This window comes from Pseudophryne corroboree, chromosome 4 (assembly GCF_028390025.1).
Source record: "Pseudophryne corroboree isolate aPseCor3 chromosome 4, aPseCor3.hap2, whole genome shotgun sequence".
NCBI lineage: Eukaryota > Metazoa > Chordata > Amphibia > Anura > Myobatrachidae > Pseudophryne > Pseudophryne corroboree.
In genome coordinates this window covers 267,753,870-267,780,150 of record NC_086447.1, presented here as the reverse complement: position 1 = coordinate 267,780,150, position 26,281 = coordinate 267,753,870, and the positions used below count along the sequence as shown (strand labels likewise).

At 45.2% G+C, this 26,281-nt stretch overlaps 1 protein-coding gene across 1 annotated transcript in view; it reads left to right on the top strand.

The window, feature by feature from the left end:
- PLCH1 (phospholipase C eta 1) overlaps positions 1–26,281 on the top strand; it is a 469,798-nt gene that overhangs the window by 354,313 nt on the left and 89,204 nt on the right. The window contains exons 8-11 of the mRNA XM_063916111.1: positions 20,182–20,385; positions 21,468–21,588; positions 22,477–22,648; positions 24,446–24,553. Coding sequence (XP_063772181.1) covers positions 20,182–20,385; positions 21,468–21,588; positions 22,477–22,648; positions 24,446–24,553 — 605 coding nt within the window. The remainder of the gene's footprint in view (positions 1–20,181; positions 20,386–21,467; positions 21,589–22,476; positions 22,649–24,445; positions 24,554–26,281) is intronic.

The window sequence follows — 26,281 nt, the reverse complement described above, 5'->3', positions numbered from 1 at the left end:
TGAGCTTGCAAGGGGAGACGGGAGGACCGCTCATTTCACCCAGCGGGTGAAATGAGCGACCTGCTAGATTGGCCTGCATCGCTGTAGGGGGTACACACGGAGCGATCATGCTTAAAATATAAGCAATCTAGTCAGATTGCTTAGATTATCGCTCCGTGAGTACCCCCCTTTACGCTGTTCATATTATAATGCACCTGCTGAAATTATGGTTTAGTACCAATTGACAACTATGATTCTTACCACTCCCAGATATTAATGTCAATATGTTAAATGCTATAACCCTGGATACATTTTCCAGTTAGAAATTTGTCCAATCCGTTTTTAAATGCATTTACAGAGTCTGCCATTATTACTTTCTCCGGCAGGGAGTTTCAACTCTTTATTGCCCTTACCGTGAAGAACCCTTTCCTACGTTGTGTACGGAATTTTCTCTCCTCTAGTCTCAGCGAGTGCCCACATGTCCTATACAGAGTTCTTTTAATAAACAAATCCCCTGCTAACTCCCTGTAATGACCCTTTACATCAGGGGTGGAGAACCTCCGGCATCGCGGGCCATACAAGGCCCGCAAAGCCATTTGTTCCGGCCCACCCGTTTGTGTCAGTGAGACACGCCGCGTGTCTCAGCTGTCAGGTCAGGGAGGAGAGCGCAGCTACATGTTAGGCGGCAGCGGCAAGTAAGATCTCAAACCAGCCGCCGGTTCGTGAGCCAATCAGAGCTCGCGGACCGGCACCCAATCAGGAGCTGCCGCTGCCGGTCCGAGAGCTCTGATTGGCTCATAAACCGGCGGCTAGTTTGAGGTCCTACACGCCGCCGCCGCCCGACATAGCCATGCTCTCCTCCCAGCCCTGACCCCCTGACACCCAAGACACGCCGCCAGATGGAGCAGCAGCGATGAGCAGCACAGTGGGGTGGGGGGCACTGTGGGGGCATTTGTGGACCTGGCACTGTGGGGGCATTTGTATACCTGGCACTGTAGGGGCATTTGTATACCTGGAACTGTGGGGCATTTGTATACCTGGCACTGTGGGGGCATTTGTATACCTGGCACTGTGGGGGCATTTGTGGATCTGGCACTGTGGGGGCATTTGTGGATCTGGCACTGTGGGAAATTTGTGTTTCTAGCACAGCACTGACGTGTATCTGGCACTGCACTATTGGGGGCATATGTGTATCACGTCCCATTTTAATTGGCCACACCCATTTTTTGGCTCGCGCACACTCAGTACCTCTAAGGGGCAGACCTACTGGGGGGCAGGGTAATTTTTAAGTTGAGAATTTTTGTATGGCCCCCGAAGGATTTTATAAATATCCAAATGGCCCTTGGTAGAAAAAGGTTCCCCACCCCTGATTTACATATTTGAAGATATTAATAATGTCTCCTCTTAGACGCTCCTTTTCTGGTGTATACATATTTAACCTAGTAAGCCTTTCCTCGTACTCCAGTGTTTCTAACCCTTTTATCAATTTAGTAGCTCGCCTTTGGACTCTTTCTAGTTCCCCAATATCTTTTTTATAATATGGTGCCCAAGACTGAATATTCCAGGTGCGGACGTACCAATGAATTGTGCAGTGGCAGGATTACATCCTTGTCCTTTGTCTCAATACCCCATTTTAGTGGATTAAAATTTATTTTACAGAATACTCAGTTTAGAGGAAACATAGGACCTCAGTACATATTGTAGATGAGAGTTTTTGAGGATAGAATTCTCATGGGGTAAATTAACTACTTTAAAATTTAGATTTTCAGTCAATTTTGCAAATCGGGGATATACCATACCTCCCACCTGTCCCCATTTTCGCAGGACAGTCCCATTTTTTTTTAGCTGTCCCGATGTCCCACCCGTGGGCCGCAGTGTCCCGTTGTGTGTGTGTGTGTGTGGGGGGGGGGGGGGGGGGGGGGCAGTTGGGAGGTTCCTGTCAATCACTGCTCTGCCTTGCAGAGCAGCGTTGAATAGATGCTGTGCGCATGTGCACAGCGTCTATTCAATAGAGACAGAGGGATAGGAGGCATGCCAGCAGCTCATAGAGCGCTGGTCATGCCCCCTTTAGTGACGAAAAATGGGGGGCATTACCCACGATCATGCACCCTTTTGCATAGTACACACCCCTTTTTCGGCATGCAGAACTAAGGAGTCCCGTTTTCAGTGGTTCAAATGTTGGGAGGTATGGATATACTAAAGTCAAAGTTGTCTGAAAAACTGACTTTAGACTACAATAGACCATCAAGCAAACCATCAGCACTTTTCCATAGACCACCTACAGTATTCAAATCTCTCATTGACTAACAGTCGGTCAAAAGTGACCAAAAATGTAAGAAATAATAGACTAATCTAAAGCAGGCAGGTCTGTCTAAAACAATTGTAATTGGCTGAAACCTCATTATGATGCCTATAAGAAGGGACACAACTATGTGCTGCACTCTGGCTGTAGTAATCATGGCAGTTCAAAGCTCTGTAATACTCTGCATTTTCCTGCAGTATGCAAAGCACCACCTGAATGAAGGTGTTTGTGGGTCTAAATGTGCATGTGATATTTGGCCAATAGGAGAGCAGTAGGAAATTGAATTTGGTTTTAAGTCGATTTTGAGACCGTTTAGGATCGGTTTCTAACTTCTATTTAACTAAAACCAACTGAATTTAGATTCTTAAAACCGTCTCACATCACCATCAAACTTTAAACTGGACCAAAAAAACGACTTTTAGTAAATACCAGATTTTAGACAAACACAAGTGAATATCTGGATGATTTGAGTCGGTTTGAACAGGTTTTAAAAGGGATCCAAAAATAACTTTTAATGAATCCCCATATCTCAAAGTATAACCCTATTCTATATCAATCATTCAAGTTATTTCAGTAGCTATCAATAGTTGGCTTGTTAATTGTCACCTCATTGCTCTCAGCTCCACCCCTACACCCCAGAGCAAAACCCACCCTTGATGAAGCTGGAAATAGCTGGTTCTTTTTGTTTTTTATTCTAAAAAACAACAACATATTTGGGAAGATATCTAAATTTTAAGCTCCTGCTAGTTTAAGCCATAAATCGTATTTATATTGTAATTAAAATTCATTAATACTCTTGGGGGCATCGTACATATGCTAGGCTGCTTGTGTATAATAGTTACCCTGGATGGAGATGATATTTTAAAGGATTAGTTTTCAACGGTTGAATGTTCTGTAACTTTTTATTAACTAATGAATTGGAAATGATTGGCTTATTTTATTTGAATGCTGCACTAATTGCAGAAGCCCTAAGGTTCTAAAAACAAGGTCACAGATGGTACATTAATTCGGAAACTAACTTTATTTTACATTCTCGGCTGTATCCTTCAGTACAAATTTGAAAAATAGGTCAGATTTCACAAGTTTTGCCCTCCTTTTCTATACTGTATCAACTGACGATAATGTCATTTGTTCTTATTAATTTTACAGCTACAGTATTTATCAAATATTTTATTAACATCAACAGGTCACAATTGTATTTCTGGAGTGGGGGCTTCAGCTCCCACTTGGCCCACAGCACAGGTGAGGCCATTTTCTTTGTGAAAGCCCCATTGGTAGATGCTCTATTTCTCTTACGTCCTAGAGGATGCTGGGGTCCAAATTAGCACCATGGGGTATAGATGGGTCCTTTGGGAGCCACTGGCAGTTTAAGAGTTTAATAGTGTGGGCTGGCCCCTCTCTCTATGCCCCTCCTTCCAGACTCAGTTTAGAAAATGTGCCCGAAGGAGCCGGTCACAGCTAGGGGAGCTTCTAGGAGTTTTCTTAGTTTTTTATTTTTTAGAGTTAGTTAGGTTACAGGGAGGCTGCTGACAACAGGGGGAGTAGGAACCAACTTCCTAAAGAGTTAATGGTTCTCTACTCCGCTGACAGGACACTGAGCTCCTGAGGGTGATGATCTCAAGCCCACGAGGCGACCGCTCACTCCCGCAGCACGGCCGCCACCCCCTAACAGAGCCAGAAGAAAGAAGAGTGGTGAGTACAGCGCCGGCGTTCTGGTTAGCGGGTCGCCGGCGGGTATGGCAGCACAAGGGTGGGAGCGCAGCACTGACAGGCTGCGCTCCAGGAAGGCTCAGCAACACTCTGTGTAGGCGCTGTGAGGGGCGTCCTGAGCCAGAGCGGATCACCCTACACTGGTCACGCTGCTAACAGGGGCTAATCCCACTGTTAGCTCCAGGAAACCTCCGGCCAGTTTAAACATTTAGTGCGGGAAGCCGCGCGCCATGTCGGGGGGCTGGGCTTCCTCTCAGAGCGAATCCAGGACTCACCAGCGCCATTTTCTCCCTGCAAGGACGCTGACAGGGAGCGCTGCCCTCCACATAACTCCATTGCCTCATGGTACCAGGGTGTTATACACTACTCTATTAAGGGTAGTTAGTCAGCGCCGGGCTTTTATCATGATAATTGCCTACAGGGGCACTGTGTGGCTGGTTCCTTATACTCTGAGTCTCTCTGAAGGTACTCTGGGGGAAACTGTGTCTGACATTTTCCTGTGTGTAAGGGTGTATACCCCACATTACCATGTCTAAGGACTCCATGTCCTGTGCTGCAGAGTGTTTATCTTCTCCTGAGGAGTCTATTCCATGTACTCAGCACTGTAATTTACTGTCTCAGCCTTCTGAATCCGAACCCCCATGTGTGGACTCTTTAAGGGGAATGATATCCCAGATTTCAACTAGGATGTCCCATACTGAAAGGGAGACGCAGGTTTTGAAAAAAATCTGTGGAGGGCTTAAAGTATTCAGCCCCTACTACTATGGACCCACCTAAATACCCTAAAAAAAGTACACTTGCCCAGATAATGCAAGTTGACACTGATACCGACTCTGATACTGGGGACTGTGATGGGGATATGCAGGTGGGAGATGCATCCCTTGCTAAAGGGGTGCAGTTGATGATTGAAGCAATTAGGGATGTGTTGCATATTTCTGAGAAAGTGCCTGAGCAAGAAGAAGAATCTTATTTTACATTAAATAAGAAATCCTCGCTTACCTTCCCTGCTTCTAAGGAGTTAAACTCCTTGTTTGAAAAGTCCTGGAAAAACCTAGAGAAAAGATTCCAGATTCCTAAAAGAATTCTCATAGCTTTTCCTTTCCCTGAAGAGGACAGGAAAACGTGGGAAAACCCACCGATGGTTGACACTTCTGTATGTAGATTGTAAAAAAAGGTGGTTTTACCTGTCCCCGGTTCAGCCGCCTTAAAGGAGCCGGCTGACCGCAAGATTGAGACTACGCTCAAATCACTATACACGGCTACAGGCATGGCATTAAGGCCCACTATTGCTTGTGCGTGGATTTCTAACGCTATAGTAAAGTAGTCAGGCACATTACTTGAGGATTTAGATACTATGGATAGAAGTGACATTGACTTGTTTTTACGTCACATACAGGATTCTGCAGGTTTCATGGTGGAGGCCATGAAGGACATTGGCCTGCTTAATGAAAGGGCTACTTCCATGGCAGTCTCGGAACACAGCGGACGCTGGCTACGCCAATGGACTGCGGATGCGGAATCCAAGAAAAGTGTGGGGAACCTACCCTTCACAGGTCAGGCCCTGTTTGTGGAAGCTCTGGATGCGTGGATATCCACGGCAACTGCAGGTAAGCAGCCTTTCTTCCCTCTGCAGCTGCACCGGCTCGGAAGTCTTATCCTACGCCTGCACTGCAGTCCTTTCGGACCACTAAATTTAAAAAATCCCCAAAAAAACCACCTTCTTTAGAGGAGGTCGGGGAAAGTCCAGAGAACCTGCTCCAACAGGTTCCCAGGAACAGAAACCAGGTTCTGCTTCCTCAAAATCTTCAGCATGACGGTGGACCTCCCAGCCTGGAGATCGGACAGGTGGGAGTGAGACTAAAAGATTTCAGTCACGTCTGGGTGTCATCTTGCCTGGATCCCTGGTGACAGATATTGTTGCCCAGGGGTACAGACTGGAGTTTCAGGAACTCCCACCTCACAGATTCTTCAAATCATGCTTACCAGTTTCGCTGACAGAAAGTGCTATCCTACAGGAAGCCATTCATAAATTGGTACAAACAAATGTCATTGTTCCAGTTCCACCTCATCTAATAACCGAGGGTTATTACTCAAACCTGTTTGTGGTACCGAAACCGGACGCTTCGGTAAGGCCTATTTTGAACCTGAAGTCATTGAACCCTTACTTGTGGGTTTTCCAATTCAAGATGGAGTTTCTGAGAGCAGTGATCTCAGGTCTGGAGGAGGGGGAATTCCTAGTATCCCTGGATATCAAGGATGTGTACCTTCACTTTCCTATCTGGCTGCCTCACCAGGCCTATCTACGGTTTGCACTACAGGACTGTCACTATCAGTTCCAGACATTACCATTTGGCTTCTCCACAGCACCAAACGTGTTCACCAAGGTCATGGTGGAGATGATGCTCCTCCTCCGCAAACAGGGAGTGAACATAATTCCATATCTGGACGATCTGCTGATAAAAGCATCTTCCAAGGAGAAGCTGTTGCAGAGTATTGCATTCTCAACTCAACTACTTCGGGATCATGGATGGATCCTGAATCTTCCAATGTCACATTTGGAACCGACAAGAAAGCGTTGGTGATCCAATCAATGGTCCAGGATGTCTTGCGTCCAGCCCAGGTATCGGTTCATCAGTGCATTCACCTTCTGGGGAAGATGGTAGCCTCCTACGAGGCTCTACAGTATGGAAGATTCCATGCAAGGTTCTTCCAGCTGGATCTCCTGGACAAGTGGTTGGGATCACATCTTCACATAAACCAGCGGATACCTGTCGCCGAAAGCCAGAATTTCACTCCTCTGGTGGCTGCAAACTTCTCACCTGCTCGAGGGCCGCAGGTTCGGAATTCAGAATTGGATTCTTCTAACCATGGATGCAAGCCTCAGAGGTTGGGGAGCAGTCACCCAAGGGGAAAACTTCCAAGGAAGGTGGTCAAGTCAGGAAGCTCTCTTTCCAATAAACATTCTGGAACTAAGGGCCATATACAACGTGTCACAACTGAGGGCCTGAGCTGACGGGAGGCAGCCTCAGTTGTAGGGGCTGAGATGTAATGGAACCTGGGAGGTTGTATCAGACCCCTAGACATGTAAGTAACATGTAGAATAACTGCCCGAAGGCGTGACCACGACAACCAGGATAAAAGTCAATGATGTTTATTATGACAAACTCCGTAACACAGCAGCAGTAAAAGGAAACATAAAAGTCAACAGAGGATAAATACAATTCCTGGGTACTACAGGGTGGCAAGGGCCACAGGCACTGGTAGTGTGAGACAGTTCTTATAATCTTCTAGTTGGAAAGTCCTTACCAGGCCTGACTGTAGCAATGGAGAGAACCCATGATCGTACCAGCTGATGTTCCAGGAAAGGCTGGGCTGCTGAAGGTAAAACGGCTGCTGTGGATACTGGCTGGAACCAGACTGTTGTTGGTACGGAGTGGATACTGGCTGGAACCAGTTAAATAATAAACGAACTTGAGAGCGATGAAATAATAATGAAGTTTGGAGTTTGAGAGCGGTGAAATAATAATACCGGTGGAGAGTGGTAAACTGCAGAAAAGGACACCGGCCCTTTAAGAGAAGCTATACACTGCTGGAAGCTGGGCTGGAAGCAGGTGATTGTTTGCTGGAAACAGGTGAGTCCAGAATGGATCGGAGAGTCAGGCTACACCGCAGATGGAATGCTGGTGCGGGTCTCTATAGCAGAAGTCTGGAGACAGGAGCTGGAACCTGGAAGACAACCACAGGAGAGAGACAAACTGGAACTAGGTTAGACAACCAAAGCACTGACGCCTTCCTTGCTCAGGCACAGCATACTTATACCTGCAGCAAGGAAGGGGTTGGCTAGGCAATTATGCAAATCAACAATACAGACAGCAGATTGGTGGAAATAATCAGATGACAAAATCCAAGATGGCTGCGCCCATGCAGACACTTGGAGGGAAGTTTGGTTTGTAATCCATGTGAGAATTGAAACAGTAATGGCGACGCCGGCCACAGGAGACAGGAGACGCCAGACTGACAAGCGCACATTTAACCACGCGGGCACAGCGGAGGCCGCGGCTGATGAAATCACCACTCTGACATTCTGCATGTGGAAACTCAGGAACAGCGGGATCCGGTCCTGGAACGCTGAGCCAGCCTTAGGAGGCATCTGAAGGGTAAGTAATGGCGTCCAGATACCCGGATCGTGACAGCACCCCCCCCTTTAGGAGTGGCCCCAGGACACTTCTTAGGCTTTAAAGGAAACTTTGCGTGGAAATTTCGGACCAAGGCAGGAGCATGGACGTCTGAGGCATTGGTCCAAGAGCGTTCTTCAGGACCATAGCCCTTCCAGTCAATGAGGTATTGTAACTGACCGTAACGGAAACGTGAGTCCAAAATCTTGGCCACCTCGTACTCGACTCCCCGTTGAGTCTGAACTTTGGGAGCTGGAGGAAGTGCGGAATGAAACCGATTCAGGATCAGCGGTTTCAACAAAGAAACATGAAATGTCCTGGGTATTTTCAAGAAGGATGGTAACTGTAACCTGTAGGCAACAGGATTGATGACTTGTTCAATCTTGAAGGGTCCGATGTAGCGAGGTGCAAATTTCATGCTGGGAACTCTCAACCTCAAATTCTTCGTGGACAGCCACACACGATCACCCACCTTGAGAGCAGGAACCGCTCTACGCTTCCTATCGGCAAACTTCTTATACCTGAATGAGGCTTTAAGCAGGGCTGCGCGGACGTTCCTCCAGTTATTTGAAAACTGACGCAAGGTGACATCCACTGCTGGAACAGAAGTTGCGGCAAGCGGTTGGAATTCTGGGACTTTAGGGTGGAATCCATAATTAATGAAGAATGGTGTAGAAGAAGATGAGGAATGGTATTGATTGTTGTGGCTGAACTCGGCCCAAGGAAGGAGTTGAACCCAGTCATCTTGAGAGGAAGACACATATATACGGAGGAAGGCCTCCAAGTCCTGATTCACCCTCTCGGTTTGACCATTGGTCTGAGGATGGTAAGCCGTGGAAAACTTTAACTTGACTTGGAGGGCTTGACACAAACTTCGCCAAAATTTGGCTACAAATTGTACTCCACGATCCGAGATGATCTCTTCAGGAAGACCGTGAAGTCGGAAGATCTCTTGTATAAACACTTGAGCCAACTTGGAAGCTGACGGAAGACCGGTGAGAGGGATGAAATGTGCCATCTTGGTGAACCGGTCAACTACCACCCAGATGGTATTAAACTTGTTGCAGATAGGTAGATCGGAAACAAAGTCCATCGACAAATGGGTCCAAGGTCGACGGGGAACAGATAATGGAACCAGTTGCCCCGCAGGCGACTGGCGGGAGACTTTGTGTTGGGCACACTTTGGGCAGGAGACAATAAATTCCATAACGTCCTTCTTCAGAGTTGGCCACCAGTAGGACCTAGAAATAAATTCAAGGGTTTTCTGAATGCCTGTATGTCCAGCAAAACGGGAAGCATGGGCCCAATGCATGAGCTTCTTCCTTAGAACTGGCTTAACAAAACTTTTCCCTGGTGGAGGCGTAGAGTCCATCCCTACCGTGGAGAATGCCAACGGATTAATAATAGGATGCTTGTCTGCAGACTCGGACTCATTTTCTTGCTCCCATGAGCCGGAAAGGGCATCGGCCTTACGATTCTGAGAACCCGGACAGAACTGGAGATTAAAGTCAAACCTAGAAAAGAAAAGTGCCCATCTGGCCTGACGAGGATTCAGACATTGTGCGCCTTTGAGATATAAAAGATTTTTGTGGTCGGTAAGTATGGTGATTGAGTGGGAAGCTCCCTCCAACAGGTATCTCCACTCCTCCAGAGCGAGCTTGATGGCTAGCAACTCCTGATCGCCAATGGCATAGTTGCGCTCAGCTGGGGAGAACTTCCGGGAGAAGAAACTGCAAGGATGTAGATGTCCATCTTTGGCCCTCTGGGATAACACCGCTCCTACTCCAACGGAGGAGGCATCTACCTCTAAAATAAAAGGAGAGTCGGTGTCGGGCTGTTTCAGAACTGGTGCAGAGATGAACCGTTGCTTCAGAAGGTGAAAGGCCTGTGTAGCTTCCTCGGACCACTTGGACGGATTAGCACCTTTCTTGGTTAATGCAGTGATAGGCGCCACGATGGTGGAAAAGTCTCGTATAAATTTTCTATAATAATTGGCGAACCCTAAGAACCTCTGGACCCCTTTGAGGCTTAAGGGTATAGGCCAATTCTGGATTGCTTGGAGTTTCTCAGGATCCATCTCTAGTCCGGAACCGGACACAATGTAACCTAGAAACGGAATGGTTTTAACTTCAAACACACACTTCTCCAATTTACAATAGAGGTGATTGACACGGAGACGGGAAAGAACCTCTTTTACCCAGAAACGATGATCTTCGAGATTTTTAGCAAAGATGAGGATGTCGTCTAGATAAACCACGACATGGCGGTACAAGATGTCCCTGAAAATCTCATTCACGAAGTGCTGGAAGACTGCTGGAGCGTTGCTCAATCCGAAGGGCATGACGAGGTACTCATAATGTCCGTCACGGGTGTTAAAGGCGGTCTTCCACTCGTCACCCTCACGGATTCGGATGAGATTGTAGGCACCCCTCAAGTCCAGCTTTGTGAAAATAGTTGCACCACTAACTCTATCAAAGAGCTCGGTAATCAGGGGTAAAGGGTATCGGTTCTTGACGGTAATGTCGTTCAGACCTCTGTAATCGATGCACGGTCGCAGACCACCGTCTTTCTTCTTAACGAAGAAGAAGCCTGCGCCGGCTGGAGAAGAAGATGGTCGGATGAAACCCTTCGCCAGGTTCTCTTTGATGTACTCTTCCATGGAGTGTGTCTCAGGCAGAGACAACGGATAAGTTCGGCCTCGCGGTGGAACCTTCCCTGGAATGAGGTCGATTGGACAGTCCCATTCTCTATGAGGAGGAAGGATATCAGCAGAGGCTTTACTGAACACGTCCGTGAAGTCTTGATATGGAGGAGGCGGAACATCAGATGACCTGGGGAAGGAAGAACAAACAGGAAGAACTTTGGCTAAACAAGTCTCAGCACAGGAGGGACCCCATGCCAGTATTTGCGTAGTCGTCCAGTCAATTGATGGGTTGTGGAGACGGAGCCATGGAAGGCCTAAAACCACTGGATGTGTGGCTCTTGGAATCACTAAAAAAGAAATATACTCAGAATGAAGAACTCCCACTCTCAGACGAACTGGAAGAGTCCTTAAGGAAATGACTGCATCAAAAATCTTGCTGCCATCCACGGCAGTCAAAGAGATGGACGAGGACAGTCTCTCGGTGGGTAGGGACCACCGTTTAACATAAGCTTCGGTTATGAAATTCCCAGCTGCTCCGGAATCAAGGAGGGCAATGACGTTCCTGTAACGTTGAGCAATTTGGAGCGACACTGGGAGGTTACAGTCATGAGGAGATGGAGAGGAGATCATTACTCCTAGCCGGCCCTCTCCTTGGCGAGCTAGGATCTGGAGTTTCCCGGACGTTTGGGACAGGCATTGATAGTGTGCGACGGAGCTGCACAGTAGAGACAGAGAGACTCAGAGAGACGTCTTCGACGCTCAGCGGGAGATAGACGGGAACGACTAATTTGCATAGGCTCATCCTTGGATGGAGATGGTTGACGAGGAGGAGGAGCAGAAGATTTAGGAGTAGATGATCTTCCTCGCTCGGTTGCTCTCTCTCTGAAACGTAGATCAACCTTCGTGCAAAGAGAAATTAGCTCATCCAACTTAGAGGGCAAGTCTCTGGTAGCTAACTCATCCTTGATGCGTTCTGATAAGCCATGCCAGAATGCAGCATACAGGGCCTCGTCGTTCCATGCCAGTTCGGATGCCAGGATTTTAAACTGTATAAGATACTCTCCCACAGTACGTGTTCCCTGGCGTAAACGGAGAATCTCAGATGAAGCAGATGTTTTCCGGCCTGGCTCGTCGAAGATGCGCCTGAATGTAGCTACAAAGTCAGTATAGGAGGATAGCAGGGGATCAGACTTCTCCCATAAAGGTGATGCCCAGTCAAGGGCTGAGCCACTGAGAAGGGAGATGATATAGGCAATTTTGGTACGGTCACTGAAGAAATTGCCAGGTAGAAGCTCAAAGTGGATTTCACATTGATTGAGAAATCCCCTGCAGAACCTTGGAGATCCATAAAATTTTGCTGGCGTTGGAAGATGAAGATGTGGACTGGAAATGGGTAAGGTGGGTGGGGTTACAGCTGGTGTTACTGTAGTGGACGCACCGGACGTGCCAGGTCCACGGAGGGTCGTTTGAATCCCATCCAGCCGTGTAGAGAGATCCTGGAGACAGCGGATGATGTGGCCCTGTGCAGCCTCCTGATGTTCAAGTCGGGCTGCCAGTTCTTGCATCGGCCTGGCCGCTTGATCCTGGTCTCCGGCTGGATTCATTAGGTCAGTGCTTACTGTCACAACTGAGGGCCTGAGCTGACGGGAGGCAGCCTCAGTTGTAGGGGCTGAGATGTAATGGAACCTGGGAGGTTGTATCAGACCCCTAGACATGTAAGTAACATGTAGAATAACTACCCGAAGGCGTGACCACGACAACCAGGATAAAAGTCAATGATGTTTATTATGACAAACTCCGTAACACAGCAGCAGTAAAAGGAAACATAAAAGTCAACAGAGGATAAATACAATTCCTGGGTACTACAGGGTGGCAAGGGCCACAGGCACTGGTAGTGTGAGACAGTTCTTATAATCTTCTAGTTGGAAAGTCCTTACCAGGCCTGACTGTAGCAATGGAGAGAATCCAGGATCGTACCAGCTGATGTTCCAGGAAAGGCTGGGCTGCTGAAGGTAAAACGGCTGCTGTGGATACTGGCTGGAACCAGACTGTTGTTGGTACGGAGTGGATACTGGCTGGAACCAGTTAAATAATAAACGAACTTGAGAGCGATTAAATAATAATGAAGTTTGGAGTTTGAGAGCGGTGAAATAATAATACCGGTGGAGAGTGGTAAACTGCAGAAAAGGACACCGGCCCTTTAAGAGAAGCTATACACTGCTGGAAGCTGGGCTGGAAGCAGGTGATTGTTTGCTGGAAACAGGTGAGTCCAGAATGGATCGGAGAGTCAGGCTACACCGCAGATGGAATGCTGGTGCGGGTCTCTATAGCAGAAGTCTGGAGACAGGAGCTGGAACCTGGAAGACAACCACGGGAGAGAGACAAACTGGAACTAGGTTAGACAACCAAAGCACTGACGCCTTCCTTGCTCAGGCACAGCATACTTATACCTGCAGCAAGGAAGGGGTTGGCTAGGCAATTATGCAAATCAACAATACAGACAGCAGATTGGTGGAAATAATCAGATGACAAAATCCAAGATGGCTGCGCCCATGCAGACACTTGGAGGGAAGTTTGGTTTGTAATCCATGTGAGAATTGAAACAGTAATGGCGACGCCGGCCACAGGAGACAGGAGACGCCAGACTGACAAGCGCACATTTAACCACGCGGGCACAGCGGAGGCCGCGGCTGATGAAATCACCACTCTGACATTCTGCATGTGGAAACTCAGGAACAGCGGGATCCGGTCCTGTAACGCTGAGCCAGCCTTAGGAGGCATCTGAAGGGTAAGTAATGGCGTCCAGATACCCGGATCGTGACACAACGGACTTCTCCAAGCGGCACATCTTCTGCAAGATCGAGCCATTCAGGTTAAGTCGGACAACGTCACAGCAGTGTCCTACATAAACAGGCAGGGCGGAATGAAGAGCAGGGCTGCAATGTCAGAGGTAACAAAAATCCTCCTCTGGACAGAAAGTCACACGCTGGCGTTGTCGGCGATCTTCATTCCGGGACTGGGCAACTGGGAAGTGGACTTCCTCAGCAGACACGATCTCCATCCAGGAGAATGAGGCCTCCACCCGGAGGTGTTCGCAGAGGTAACAAGCTGATGGGGTGTACCTCAAATAGACATGATGGCCTCTCGCCTCAGCAAGAAGCTTCGGCGGTACTGTTCCAGGTCATGAGGCCCACAAGCAGTGGCAGTGGACACCCTGGTGACTCCGTGGGTGTTCCAGTCAGTGTATGTGTTCCCTCCACTTCCACTCATCCCAAGGGTTCTCAGAGTAATAAAAAGATCAGGAATTCCGGCGATCCTCATTGCTCCGGACTGGTCAAGAAGGGCTTGGTACACGAATCTTCTGGCATTACTGCTGGAGGATCCGAGGCCTCTTCCTCTTTGCGAGGACCTTCTACAACAGGGGACGTTCGCCTATCAAGACTTACCGCTGCTACGTTTGACGGCATGGAGGTTGAATGCCAGATCATAGCTTGGAAGGGCATTCCGAACAAGGTTATTTCTACTCTGATCCAAGCTAGGAAGGGGGTGTGTCTCTTGGTGTGAATCCAAGAAGTTTCCTACGGTAGAGTTTCAACTGGGACGTTTTCTCCTCTTTCTGCAAGCAGGTGTGGATGTGGACCTACGCTTGGGCTCAATCAAAGTCCAGATTACGGCCTAGTCCATTTTCTTCCAGAAACAACTGGTTGCTATCCCTGAGGTTCAGACTTTCTTGAAAGGAGTTCTGCACATCCAACCACCCTTTGTGCCTCCTACGGCGCCTTGGGATCTTAATGTGGTGCTGCAATTTCTACAATCGGATTGGTTCGAACCTTTACAGGAGGTGGACGTAAAGTTTCTTACTTGGAAGGCGGTCACACTGTTGGCATTGGCATCTGCAAGACGTGTGTCGGAATTGGGGGCATTGTCGCACAAGAGCCCCTACTTGATTTTCCATGAGGATAAAGCTGAGCTCAGAACGCGTCAGCAATTTCTTCCAAAGGTTGTGTCGGCTTTTCATATCAACCAACCTATTGTGGTGCCAGTGGCTACTGACACCTCAGTTAGCTCAAAGTCCTTGGTTGTTGTGCGGACTTTGAAAATATATGTGAAGAGAACTTTTCGTCACAGGAAATCGGACGCTCTATTTGTCCTTTATGATCCCCACAAGATTGGGTGTCCTGCTTCTAAGCAGACGATTTCTCGCTGGATCAGGCTTACTATCCAGCATGCTTATTCGACGGCAGGATTGCCGATTGCCGATTCCAAATCCTGTTCAGGCCCACTCTACTCGTAAGGTGGGTTCTTCCTGGGCGGCTGCCCGGGGTGTCTCGGCTTTAAAGCTTTGCCGAGCAGCTATTTGGTCAGGGTCGAACACGTTTGCTAAGTTCTACAAGTTCGATACTTTGGCCTCTGAGGACCTAAAATTTGGTCGATCTGTTCTGCAGGACCCTCAGCACTCTCCCTCCCATACTGGGAGCTTTGGTACATCCCCATGGTACTAATTTGGACCCCAGCATCCTCTAGGACGTTAGAAATTTTTTTAGTTACCTACCGGTAAATCCTTTTCTCGTAGTCAGTAGAGGATGCTGGGTGCCCGCCCAGTGCTTCGTATTCCTGCATAGTTACTTGGTTCAGTTTTGTTGGTTCAGCCATTGCTGAATTATTCCAAGTTGGTTAGCTTGGCTTTCCTTTTGTTCTGTGTGAGCTGGTTTGAATCTCACCACTATCTGTGTATTTCCTTCTCTCGAAGTATGTCCGTCTCCTCTGGCACAGTTTCTAGACTGAGTCTGGTAGGAGGGGCATAGAGGGAGGGGTCAGCCCACACTATTAAACTCTTAAAGTGCCAGTGGCTCCCAAAGGACCCATCTATACCCCATGGTACTAATTTGGACCCCAGCATCCTCTACGGACTACGAGAAAAGGATTTACCGGTAGGTAATTAAAATCCTATTTTCTGCTCATGGGCAGTATGTGGAAGCCCTTACAAAATGTTTGTATGGATTCCAGAACTGCCTACGGACATTCTTGGGTTCCATTATCCACTTAGCAACTTCAGTAATGGCACATATACTGCCCAGCAAGAGTGGATTTCGCTTGACCAACTTACATACTGCGTCTTACCCTTATATACAGTAATATGGACCATTATACTGTGTAACATTTTAGTTAGATATTAACTGACATTGTGAAACAGTTGTAGCATCCTATGAAGGGTTGGGATGGTATATCTTTCTATTACAACACAGATATTCAATAGAGAAACAAAAAAAGGTGTATGCCCTGAGCCCAATTGTATTAAAAACAGAACAATTAGTATTTACTAATGCAATAAACTTCCTATTGATTGAGACTGACAGTAGAGGCATTAAAGCTTGCTGCTATATGCTGATATAATCTCTAAATTAACACAATAGTCTTAATCCTAACCTATTCATAGCCTTAGTATTGACTCAAGTCTAAACTAACCCCTCAATCATTTTTTATTACCAGTTATTTATATAGCGCACACATATTCTGCAACGCTGTATAGAGAATATTTTTGCCCATTCACATCAGTCCCTGCCCCAGTGGAGTTTACAATCTAGGGCCCTCATTCCGAGTTGTTCGCTCGCTAGCCGCTTTTCGCAGCAGTGCACACGCTAAGCCGCCGCCCTCTGGGAGTGAATCTTAGCTTAGCAGAATTGCGAACGAAAGATTCGCAAAATTGCGAATAGAAATTTCTTAGCAGTTTCTGAGTAGCTCGACACTTACTCTGCCACTGCGATCAGTTCAGTCAGTTTCGTTCCTGGTTTGCCGTCACAAACACACCCAGCGTTCGTCCAGGCACTCCCCCGTTTCTCCAGCCACTCCCGCGTTTTTCCCAGAAACGGCAGCGTTTTTTCACACACTCCCATAAAACGGCCAGTTTCCGCCCAGAAACACCCACTTCCTGTCAATCACACTCCGATCACCAGAACGAAGAAAAAACCTCGTAATGCCGTGAGTAAAATACCAAACTTCTTAGCAAATTTACTTGGCGCAGCCGCAGTGCGAACATTGCGCATGCGCAATTAGCGGAAAATCGCACCGATGCGATAGAAAGTATCGAGCGAACAACTCAGAATGAGGGCCTATATTCCCTATCACATGTACACACAGACACATTCACGCTAGGGTTAATTTTTGTTGGGAGCCAATTAACCTACCAGTATATTTTTGAATTGTGGGAGGAAACCGGAGGAAACCCACGCAAGTACGGGGAGAATATACAAACTCTGCACAGTTAGGGCCATGGTGGGAATCGAACCCATGACCTCAGTGCTCAGCGGCCTGCCTTGGCATTGGTCTGTATCAAACTTTATTTTGTCTGTCTAGCATCACTTATACCCTTTTCAGACAGAAATCCCACAATTACCTGGCATTTCACTTCCGCGTAGTTTTGCTGGTCTCTGTCTGACCACCCCTTTCACACAGAGAAGCAAATGACCGAGTCAATAATTTTCGACTTGGTAATTTGCTGATCAACCCGGGTATTTCGTCTGTGTGAAAGGGTCAACCCGGGTCCAAATTCCCGGGTCTCCAACTCTGGAAAATTCCTGGGTCGAAGTCCCGGGAATTTCAACCCGGGATGACCCTTTCACACAGAAAAAGGACCCGTGTTTTTCCACAAATTACCGGTTAGAACTTCTAAGCCCGGGAATTTGCCTTTCTGTCTGAAAATAGTATTAGAGAGAATAGCCTGAGGGTTGTGACCTGTAGGCTCTACTGACTTAGATCAGGGTTCCTATTATACGTGGCACAATTTGCATAGTGGACATAGCATGACTTTTTTATGCCCATAACAACCCCTGACATTCAGTTACTGTTCTCTACATTACAGGACCTCTCTGAGTAAAAAGCAGGAGAATAAATAAAGCCTGATATTATTATTATTATTATTATTATTATTATTATTATTATTTCAAGCTCTTTCTAGTTGCATGGATGACCTCAGGGATCTCTACTTTATTATTCTTTTGCAGTACAATCTACACTCAACCTAATTACTCCACCACCTCTTTGCTATTGTGGACCCTCTATTAGTGTTCAAAACGCTTTAATTTTTAACCAGGAAATTCCGTGGGGTAAATTTACTAAGATGGGAGTTCTATTCAAGATGGGATGTTGCCCATAGCAACCAAGCAGAATCTACTTCTCATTTATCTAGCACCTTCTAGAAGATAATACCTGGAATGTGATTGGTTGCTATGGGCAACATCCCATCTTAAATAGAACTCCCATCTTAGTAAATTTACCCCCATGTCTGACCTCTTCATTAGGGAAATCTTCTTGGAACTGTCTAAGGCTGGCGTTCAGTTTGTGGTCAGATTTTGGAGAGCATGCTGCAAGTAATACCCCTTTCACTTTGCACAAATAACCCGGTATCGACCTGGCATATTGCCGGGTCGACACAGGTCAGTGTGCGATGTGAAAGGGGCCATGGAGAATTCCCGGGGGTTGCCCGACCCGGTAATTTAACCCAGGTTATAAGAAGGGTTATTCCCGGGTTGAATACCGGGTTAGTGGCAGCGTGAACGGGTTCCCAGGTCGATGCGACCCGGGACCTGTTCACTACATAGGGAGAGGCGGCGCGGAGATGAGCTCATCTCCCAGCGCCGTCCCCACTGCCGGCCCCGCCCCCCCGCCGCTATGGCAACTGACCCGGCAAATTGCCGGGTCGGGAAGCCTGCTGCAAGGGTCTAATGCCGGATCCCACTCGGGAAGGACCCGTTTCTAATTCCCGGGTGGGATCCGGCATTGGAGATGTGAAATGGGTATAACTGATAGCCAAATAAAAATTCCTATGCTCTGACCAAGAGAATTAGTTTAATCTTGGGAAATAGTTTCAGGTCATTCTTGATGGCTGCAGAGCTGTCATATTTATATGTTTAGTCACTGGAGCTAATGCTATGTGAAGATAGCATTAGCCGCTGTAGCCTATAGGGCACATTCCACCAAAAATGTCACCAGAACCCTCCCCGGCACTGGCTGCCACACATGCCTGGCCAGCAGACCACACATGCTCAGTAGCGCTGCAGGGTCCCGATATAGAAGGGAAATGATTACATTGGCAATCACGTTGCAGAAACAGGCTCCTTTTGAGCCACAGTCCCTGTATATGGTTTTTGATACATCCTGGCAAATGTTAATTTCTTATTGCTGCGAATAGCGGTGTTAAGAAATTACAGTGATCAGGTTTGAAATCTGATAATTGATACATATGCCTCATATGTGTTACATGTTAATTTTCCTTGCTCCAACACGTTATGTGTGCAAGCAGTACTTATAAAAAAAAACGACATTATAATAATAATTATTATTATTACCATTTGAATAGCAGCTGCAATAAGTTATACTGTACTTTTACCTATTATCATACTCTTCATGATTTGAGACACGATTTTATATACATGTATGTGTCAGTAGGTGCTTATTGGTACACTCAGTTGTTATAGTTCAGTGGTTCTCAGACTTGGTCCTCAGAACCTCACACAGGTCATGTTTTCTAGGTCACCTGGCAGGTGCACTGTGTATCACCAACTGTCACATTTAAAAAATCCAGAGGTGACCTGGCAAACATGAACTGTATGGGGTCCTGAGGACCGAGTTTGACAACTTGTGTCTTTTATATGGGGCTAATTCAGACCTGATCGCTGCTGTGCGTTTTCGCACAGCAGCGATCAGGTCTGAACTGCTCCGGCACCGCAGTGCGCCGATGCATGGCAGACAGCCAACAGCTGTCTTAGCCCTGCGATCGCCTCTGCCTGATTGGTGTTTGGCCGCCGTTTAGGGGGTGTGGTCCGGGCAAGCAGGCATGGCCGGACCTTTTGGGGGGGGGGGGGACCCGCGGCGACAACGTGACGTCACACGCAGCCACTGCGACCCAGGCAGCGACGAGTAGCTCCCTGCCAGCGTTGGCTGGGAGCTACTCTTTCAGTACAGAAGCATCAACGCTGTGCGATGCTTTTGTACTTGTGCGGGGGGTGGGAATATATAGACGATTTTGGAAATATATAGACGTTGTTTGGAAAATAAATTGTAAATATGTATGTAATCTAAAATAATATATACTTCTGAGGAAAAAGTGAAACTACAATGCTACCTCAGTTGATATCTGCAGCCAAGAAATATGGTTCTGCTGCAATATGTTTTAGTATACATTTCATATGTATAAATCATACTAACCTTTGTTAGTGGATCTTTTCTTGTCTTTTTATCAAGTTTCAATGGAAAAAATAGATTCCTTAACAACGTGTTTTCTACAAAATGTAAATCTTTATATTACTTAATACAGTACATCTGTTACGGTTATACAAGGAAAATAACAGCATTCCAATTCTTCCTGCATAAAGGTTTTACCAGTTTTATGAGAAGCCCTGCTGGTGACATATTTAACCCTCTGCATGGGGAAATTTACCAGGATATGGAACAGCCTCTGAGCAATTACTACATTGCATCATCACATAATACTTACTTAACTGGGGACCAACTTCTATCCCAGTCTAAGGTGGACATGTACGCATGGGTGTTACAAGATGGCTGCCGGTGCATAGAAGGTATGTTGTCGTTGTTGCTGAGCAAAGGAACATATATTGTGGGGTTTTTGTATTGCATACCTTTTATTTTCTCTAGGTGTTTAAATTTTGCTTACTAATTGAGGCATCTAGGGTAATTGCATCATAATTTCCTTTGTTGCTTCATTAATGAATCATCTAATACTACTATTGTGTGTTGTTGTTTTGTCTTGCTGCAAGGTACAGTATAAAGATTTCAGAAACAGGAATTATAATTACGTTGTATTAAAACAGGGCGATTAGCAGTTATTAACGAACTGTTTAGATTAAAAAAAGGGAAGATAAACAAATAATACAATTAGCACAAACCTCTATAGTTGAATTCTATTAATGGCAGCAAGCAATCATATCTGCAGTGAATATATATTCTATACCATGTTATGAATTACTAGTTAGAGATACAGTAACAGGAGTAAAGATTTGTCTTTTGATGTAATGAGACAGATATAACATTCTGCAATTCTGTATTACTATGCAGCAGAGGTTGGCTGCTAATTTGGCCTGTGATTTGGGATGTGATTATAGCATCCAGTATACCTATTTTACATCCAAGTCTTTTAATGAACTCTGTCAGACATATATACCAAGTCTCACTTGTCTTGTCCCTGTGCTCTGGTCATATTATACTGTACACATGATAAGTCCTAGACATTCATCTTGCATCCTTGGAGGATTCTTCAACCCCATATCTGCACTCACTTCTCAATACAAAATAATAGCACATCTGAATGTACTTGTATAAGACAGCCACCTCCTGTACAGTGTGTCTCAGACTATTCAATGAATGACATTACTAGACGCAGGATTGTTGCAGTGGGAAATTGTATTTGTCATACGAGTATGTTAGCAAGAGGCATCCTGTAGCTTGGCAGGTTCTTTGAAAAGGCGGACATCCCTATGTGTAGCATTTTCTGTGTTCCTGTGAACAAAACCATTTTCTCTTTCTTGCTTTGCCTGTAAAATGGAGTTGGCATCTTTGTGTAACTGGCACAAGGCAATTGGCTTGTTACAGCCCTGCCTAAACCTACTCTGCCCTGCTTACTAGTTCTTTCTTCTTTCTACAGTTGACTGTTGGGATGGACCAGATGGCGAGCCAGTTGTGCACCATGGATATACACTCACCTCAAAAATCCCTTTTAAAGAGGTGGTCGAGGCCATCAACAAGCATGCCTTTGTCAAAAACGAGTATGTGGTCTCTCCTCACTTTTCTAGAAAAGGGACCGTCTGCATCCATAAACCAGTGCTATGCTTCTATCTGTATAAAAAAGCCTGGAGTGCATTCCAGTCCCAGAATGGGAATCTATGCATGCCCTTTACCATCCACTATCAGTCATCCCTGCAACTGGCTTCATGCCATGGACAGTTCTACAATGTAACTCTGACATTACTGACTGTTTTTTTAAATTTAGTACAGAAGATTAAAATCTTTATTGTGGCATGCGGCAAAATCTTTACTACAAACTATGGTGAAGAAGAGGGCCACACCGAGGAGTTTGGTGTTAATGCACTTGGGGTAGCTTATGAAGCATGGAAGTGGTCCTGATGTAGAGTGTTAGACCATTCTAATATACAGTACTTCCCATAAGCTTAGGCTGCACTTCAATGGACACTATATGTCAAATACCAGGGGGAGATGTATCAAAAAATTTCAGAGAACTAAAGTAGAGAAGTTGACCATTGCAGCCAATCATCATCTAGCTGTCATTTATCTAGCGCAGTCTGTAAAATGACAGTGAGAAGTAGATTGGTTGTATGGGTAACTTCTCCACTTTACCTCTCTCATAGGGTTAATACATAACCCCCACACACTCCTCCAACACTGGGAAAAACGGACCCTTGAATCACTGCATTTTGTTATTGTGGAAGCAAGGCCTAATGTCGTAAGAATCTGGTTCCACCCCCAAAGTAGCCAGCAATGTTTCCTGTCCGGGTAAGTATGCCCTAGAATCGCAGCTGCCCAGTATACCCATACATTAAGATGGCCTTGGCTGTTGTCAGTACTGTGTCTTAGTTCAGTTAGAGGTTAATGTGTCCTTATGAAGTAAACAATGTATTTCCTCTTTGTTATTGTAGGTACCCTGTAATTCTCTCTATTGAAAACCATTGCAATATTCAGCAACAAAGGAAAATTGCTCAGTACTTAAAAGAAATATTTGGGGATAAACTTGACTTATCATCTGTTCCACTTGGAGAATGCAAACAGCTTCCCAGCCCCCAGAGCCTAAAGGGAAAGATACTAGTAAAGGTAAAGATTAATGTGGAACAATGCTCTTTTGTGAAGCATCATAATACAGAATAATCATTCTTATAATTGATACCATATACTGAAATATATAAGGTTTAAATATAATTATCTGCACAGTATTCTCCATATTGTGGTGGAGATTCTAGATTACTGACACAAGAGCATCGTTACTGTAATATACAACAGCATGAAACATGATGCTTTTATAGTGATAAATTCATGAAAGGTCTGCAATTAATCTCAGGGGAAAAAAATGTAACAGAATATTTAATCCTTAAAGGTACAGGGAAGGTAGTTCACCTTCGGTGTTTTTCCCTGTATACTGTAGATACTGGTATTAGGTCACCATGCTGTAATTACTTCTATTAACTGCTTTTTATATAAAATAACATTGTTTTTTATACAAATTTATGTGTATACAGTATATCTTTTTTTGAGATTGTAAATGCTGATCTCAAATAATAAAATATTTCTATTAATTTTATCAATTTAAGAATATTTATCAATATTTATATTTTCACAATCAGGGACAAGGTATGCGCTAGATAAACCTCCTTCTAAGAATATTTCAGAATTTGATGTTAGGCCAGCAGGCTGATGGATAGCTAGTAGCAAAATTAATTCCGATGAAGGACTGCTGAAATCAAGGGGAGTCAAAATGTTTACAGATCAACAAATATTTTATATATATATATAATTATCATCGTTTATTTACTGTATATAGTGACACAAGGGTTCTGCAGCACCCAACCAAGTACATAAACAAATAAGCAAAACAAAAAAACTGTGATTTACAGTACAAGACAATGTAGGACAAGTATATGGTATATAAACATTTATGCATCAGGAGACATGACACTGAAATAAGAATCAGGGTGACAGAAACCAAGTGTTATGTAGCGATCTAGGGAGTATTATATAAATAGTAAATATATTAAGAGATAGAGAAACAATAAAGTCGGCACTCCAAGGCTACTATAAATATGTACCGGTATCTGCTGCCCTCCAGTTAAACATCTGCATCGCCACTAGAGGTGGCTAACATAGGAACACAGGAGAACCCTAATAGGTTATGACGCACAGTAAACACTAACATATACCATAGACACAGAGGGCGGGATGTAATACCTTCCGACTTGGCCGGAGGTGTGGGTTGCCAGTCGAACTCAAATGTTTTTTTACAGCGGCAATCATTTACAAGGCAAAACCATGCTTTGTAAATGATTACTGCTTTAAAAAAAACGTCAAAGTTCGGCCGGCAACCCGCATCTCCGGCCAAATGTTACGGCATTACATATGGCCTAGAATGTGTGAAGATACACCATCAGTTTCTAAAGCACTTTGTCTAAAATTGACCCTTAATCCTTTGCTTACAGTGATCAGTCTATTGGAGTGTACTGTATCTCACTGTCTTCTGCTAAACACCATATAATGTACCATCTCTTAGATAATGCCATTGTCAGGTACAAGTAGGCCTCTCAATTTATATCTTGTCTGCCCCTAGAGGTGCAGCCATTCTCAGCATGAATACAATCTTCGTAGGCCTCAAAGGGGCACTACAAAGTTATTACAAGTTATATGCTCCATTGTAATCAAATCATTAATCCTATGGTTACTGTGTGGTACAACACCTGATTGAACTTGGTCATACTCTTCCAGGCAATAAAGTAGATATTGAATGTGAGATAGGAACTATTTACTCAACAAAGGCAAACAAATCATTGATGCCGCATTTGTTCTACCTGTAGATATTTTATTGACTCATCTAAGAATATGACTGCATTGTATATTTTTAAGGGGAAAAAGTTGCCTTATGACCTGGCAGAAGATGCTGAGGAGGGTGAGGTCTCTGACGAAGACAGCGCAGATGAGATAGAAGACGAGTGCAAACTGAGCAATTGTTTTGTAAGTAGCATACATATAGTCACTGCAGTTTGTTATCAGAATATTAGGGGCTAAATCAGTGGTTCTCAAACTCGGTCCTCAGGACCCCACACGGTTCACGTTTTCCATGTCACCCAGCAGGTGCACTGTGCATCACCAACTGTCACATTTTAAAAATTAACAGGTGACCTGCAAAACATGGACCGTTTGGGGTCCTGAGGACCGAGTTTGAGAACCTGTGGGCTAAATAAAGCAAAGTGCCTGTGGTCAAATAGTTATAACACAGCAACAGTCAAGTCCACCCTCTTTCCCACTAGGACTTTTCGCTGTAAGCATCCTTCATTGTGTTATGTGGACATGACAGGTATCTAACCACATCTCAATGAGTAGTACACCAGGGTTTTCCTATCCTGTTGCTACTCTCATCAGGCGATTGGATAACTCCTACGGTCTAACAAGGATCATTTTCTCTGGGAGGACTGGAGATGCTGGGAGTTTAAAAACTGCTTGACTGCATGAGAAGGTTCCAGTCAGGATGTTGACATTCCAAATGTCAACATGTTCAAAATGTCAGCATTGTGAATGTTGACAGTCAAAATGTTGACACATGCAAATCATGTGAGGCTGCAAATAGTTTTATGGTTAGTTTTGATTTAAATATCAGTGTTGACATTGTGACTGTCGACTTCCACAATGTACAATAAAAAAAATATTGTAATTATGTCAGAATCAACATTGTGAATGTTCATCTGTAGGCATTCTGAATATGTCAACATCACTCAGAACATGGCAACATTGCAACATTGCAGTTGCGACATAATGTCAACATTCTGCATGTCAGTATATCATACTACACCCAACTGAGCAATATAAGTGGATGTGATGAAAGGAGAATTTCATCACATCTGGAGATCGCACAGGAGTGCTCAGGCATAGACTGTATACAGTCTTCCAGTTTAAGCAACATTGGGTGACTGTTATTAACGCACTAAATGAGGGGAGATTTCATGATCTGTCACTTGCCAGAGTCTAGCTGCATTGTAAGGAGGCCATATTAAAAGTACTTTTGTAAGAGTACCTAAGTTCCCAATTGAGTGCTGGACCAAGACCAACTAACAGCAGCAGAACATGGCTGGGATGCAATGGGAGCCAAGTTTTGCATCTGGGAAAAAGTCGGACAAACTCGGACATTATAAGGGGCAACTTTTTCCCGGAACTTAGCCAATGTGCGACTTGTACACTCCAAATGCAAATTAGATCAGACTTCTCACAGGATTTGTAGACCAGGAAGTGTTCGGCTTTTTCAGACCAACCGGAAAGCGTCTGTTAGTATAACAGTTGCACAGTGTGATAGCAAGTTTCCTATTGTCATTCCAAAGTCTCATGATTGAAGCAACACACATTATGATTAAAATGATATGCAGCATGCTACAGTATATTCTGTGTGTTGTTGTGGCTGTATCGGCATACCAAATGATGTTACAGTGTTTGGCAGGAAAACACTGTACCATAACATTTCATATGCAGATACAGCCACAATTACACACAGAATATAGGCATGCTGCATATCATTTTAGGAATACAGAAGGATAGATAATTCACAGTGCGCTTAGAGAAAGGCAGCTAGTTAGTGTACTAATCACACAGAGGTAACTCTCATATGTACCTCCACCCAGAGAAAATCTCAAGCAAAATGCAGAATGATGTGATAATACATACAAGCGCCCAGTAAAGGGACTTAATGGTGGT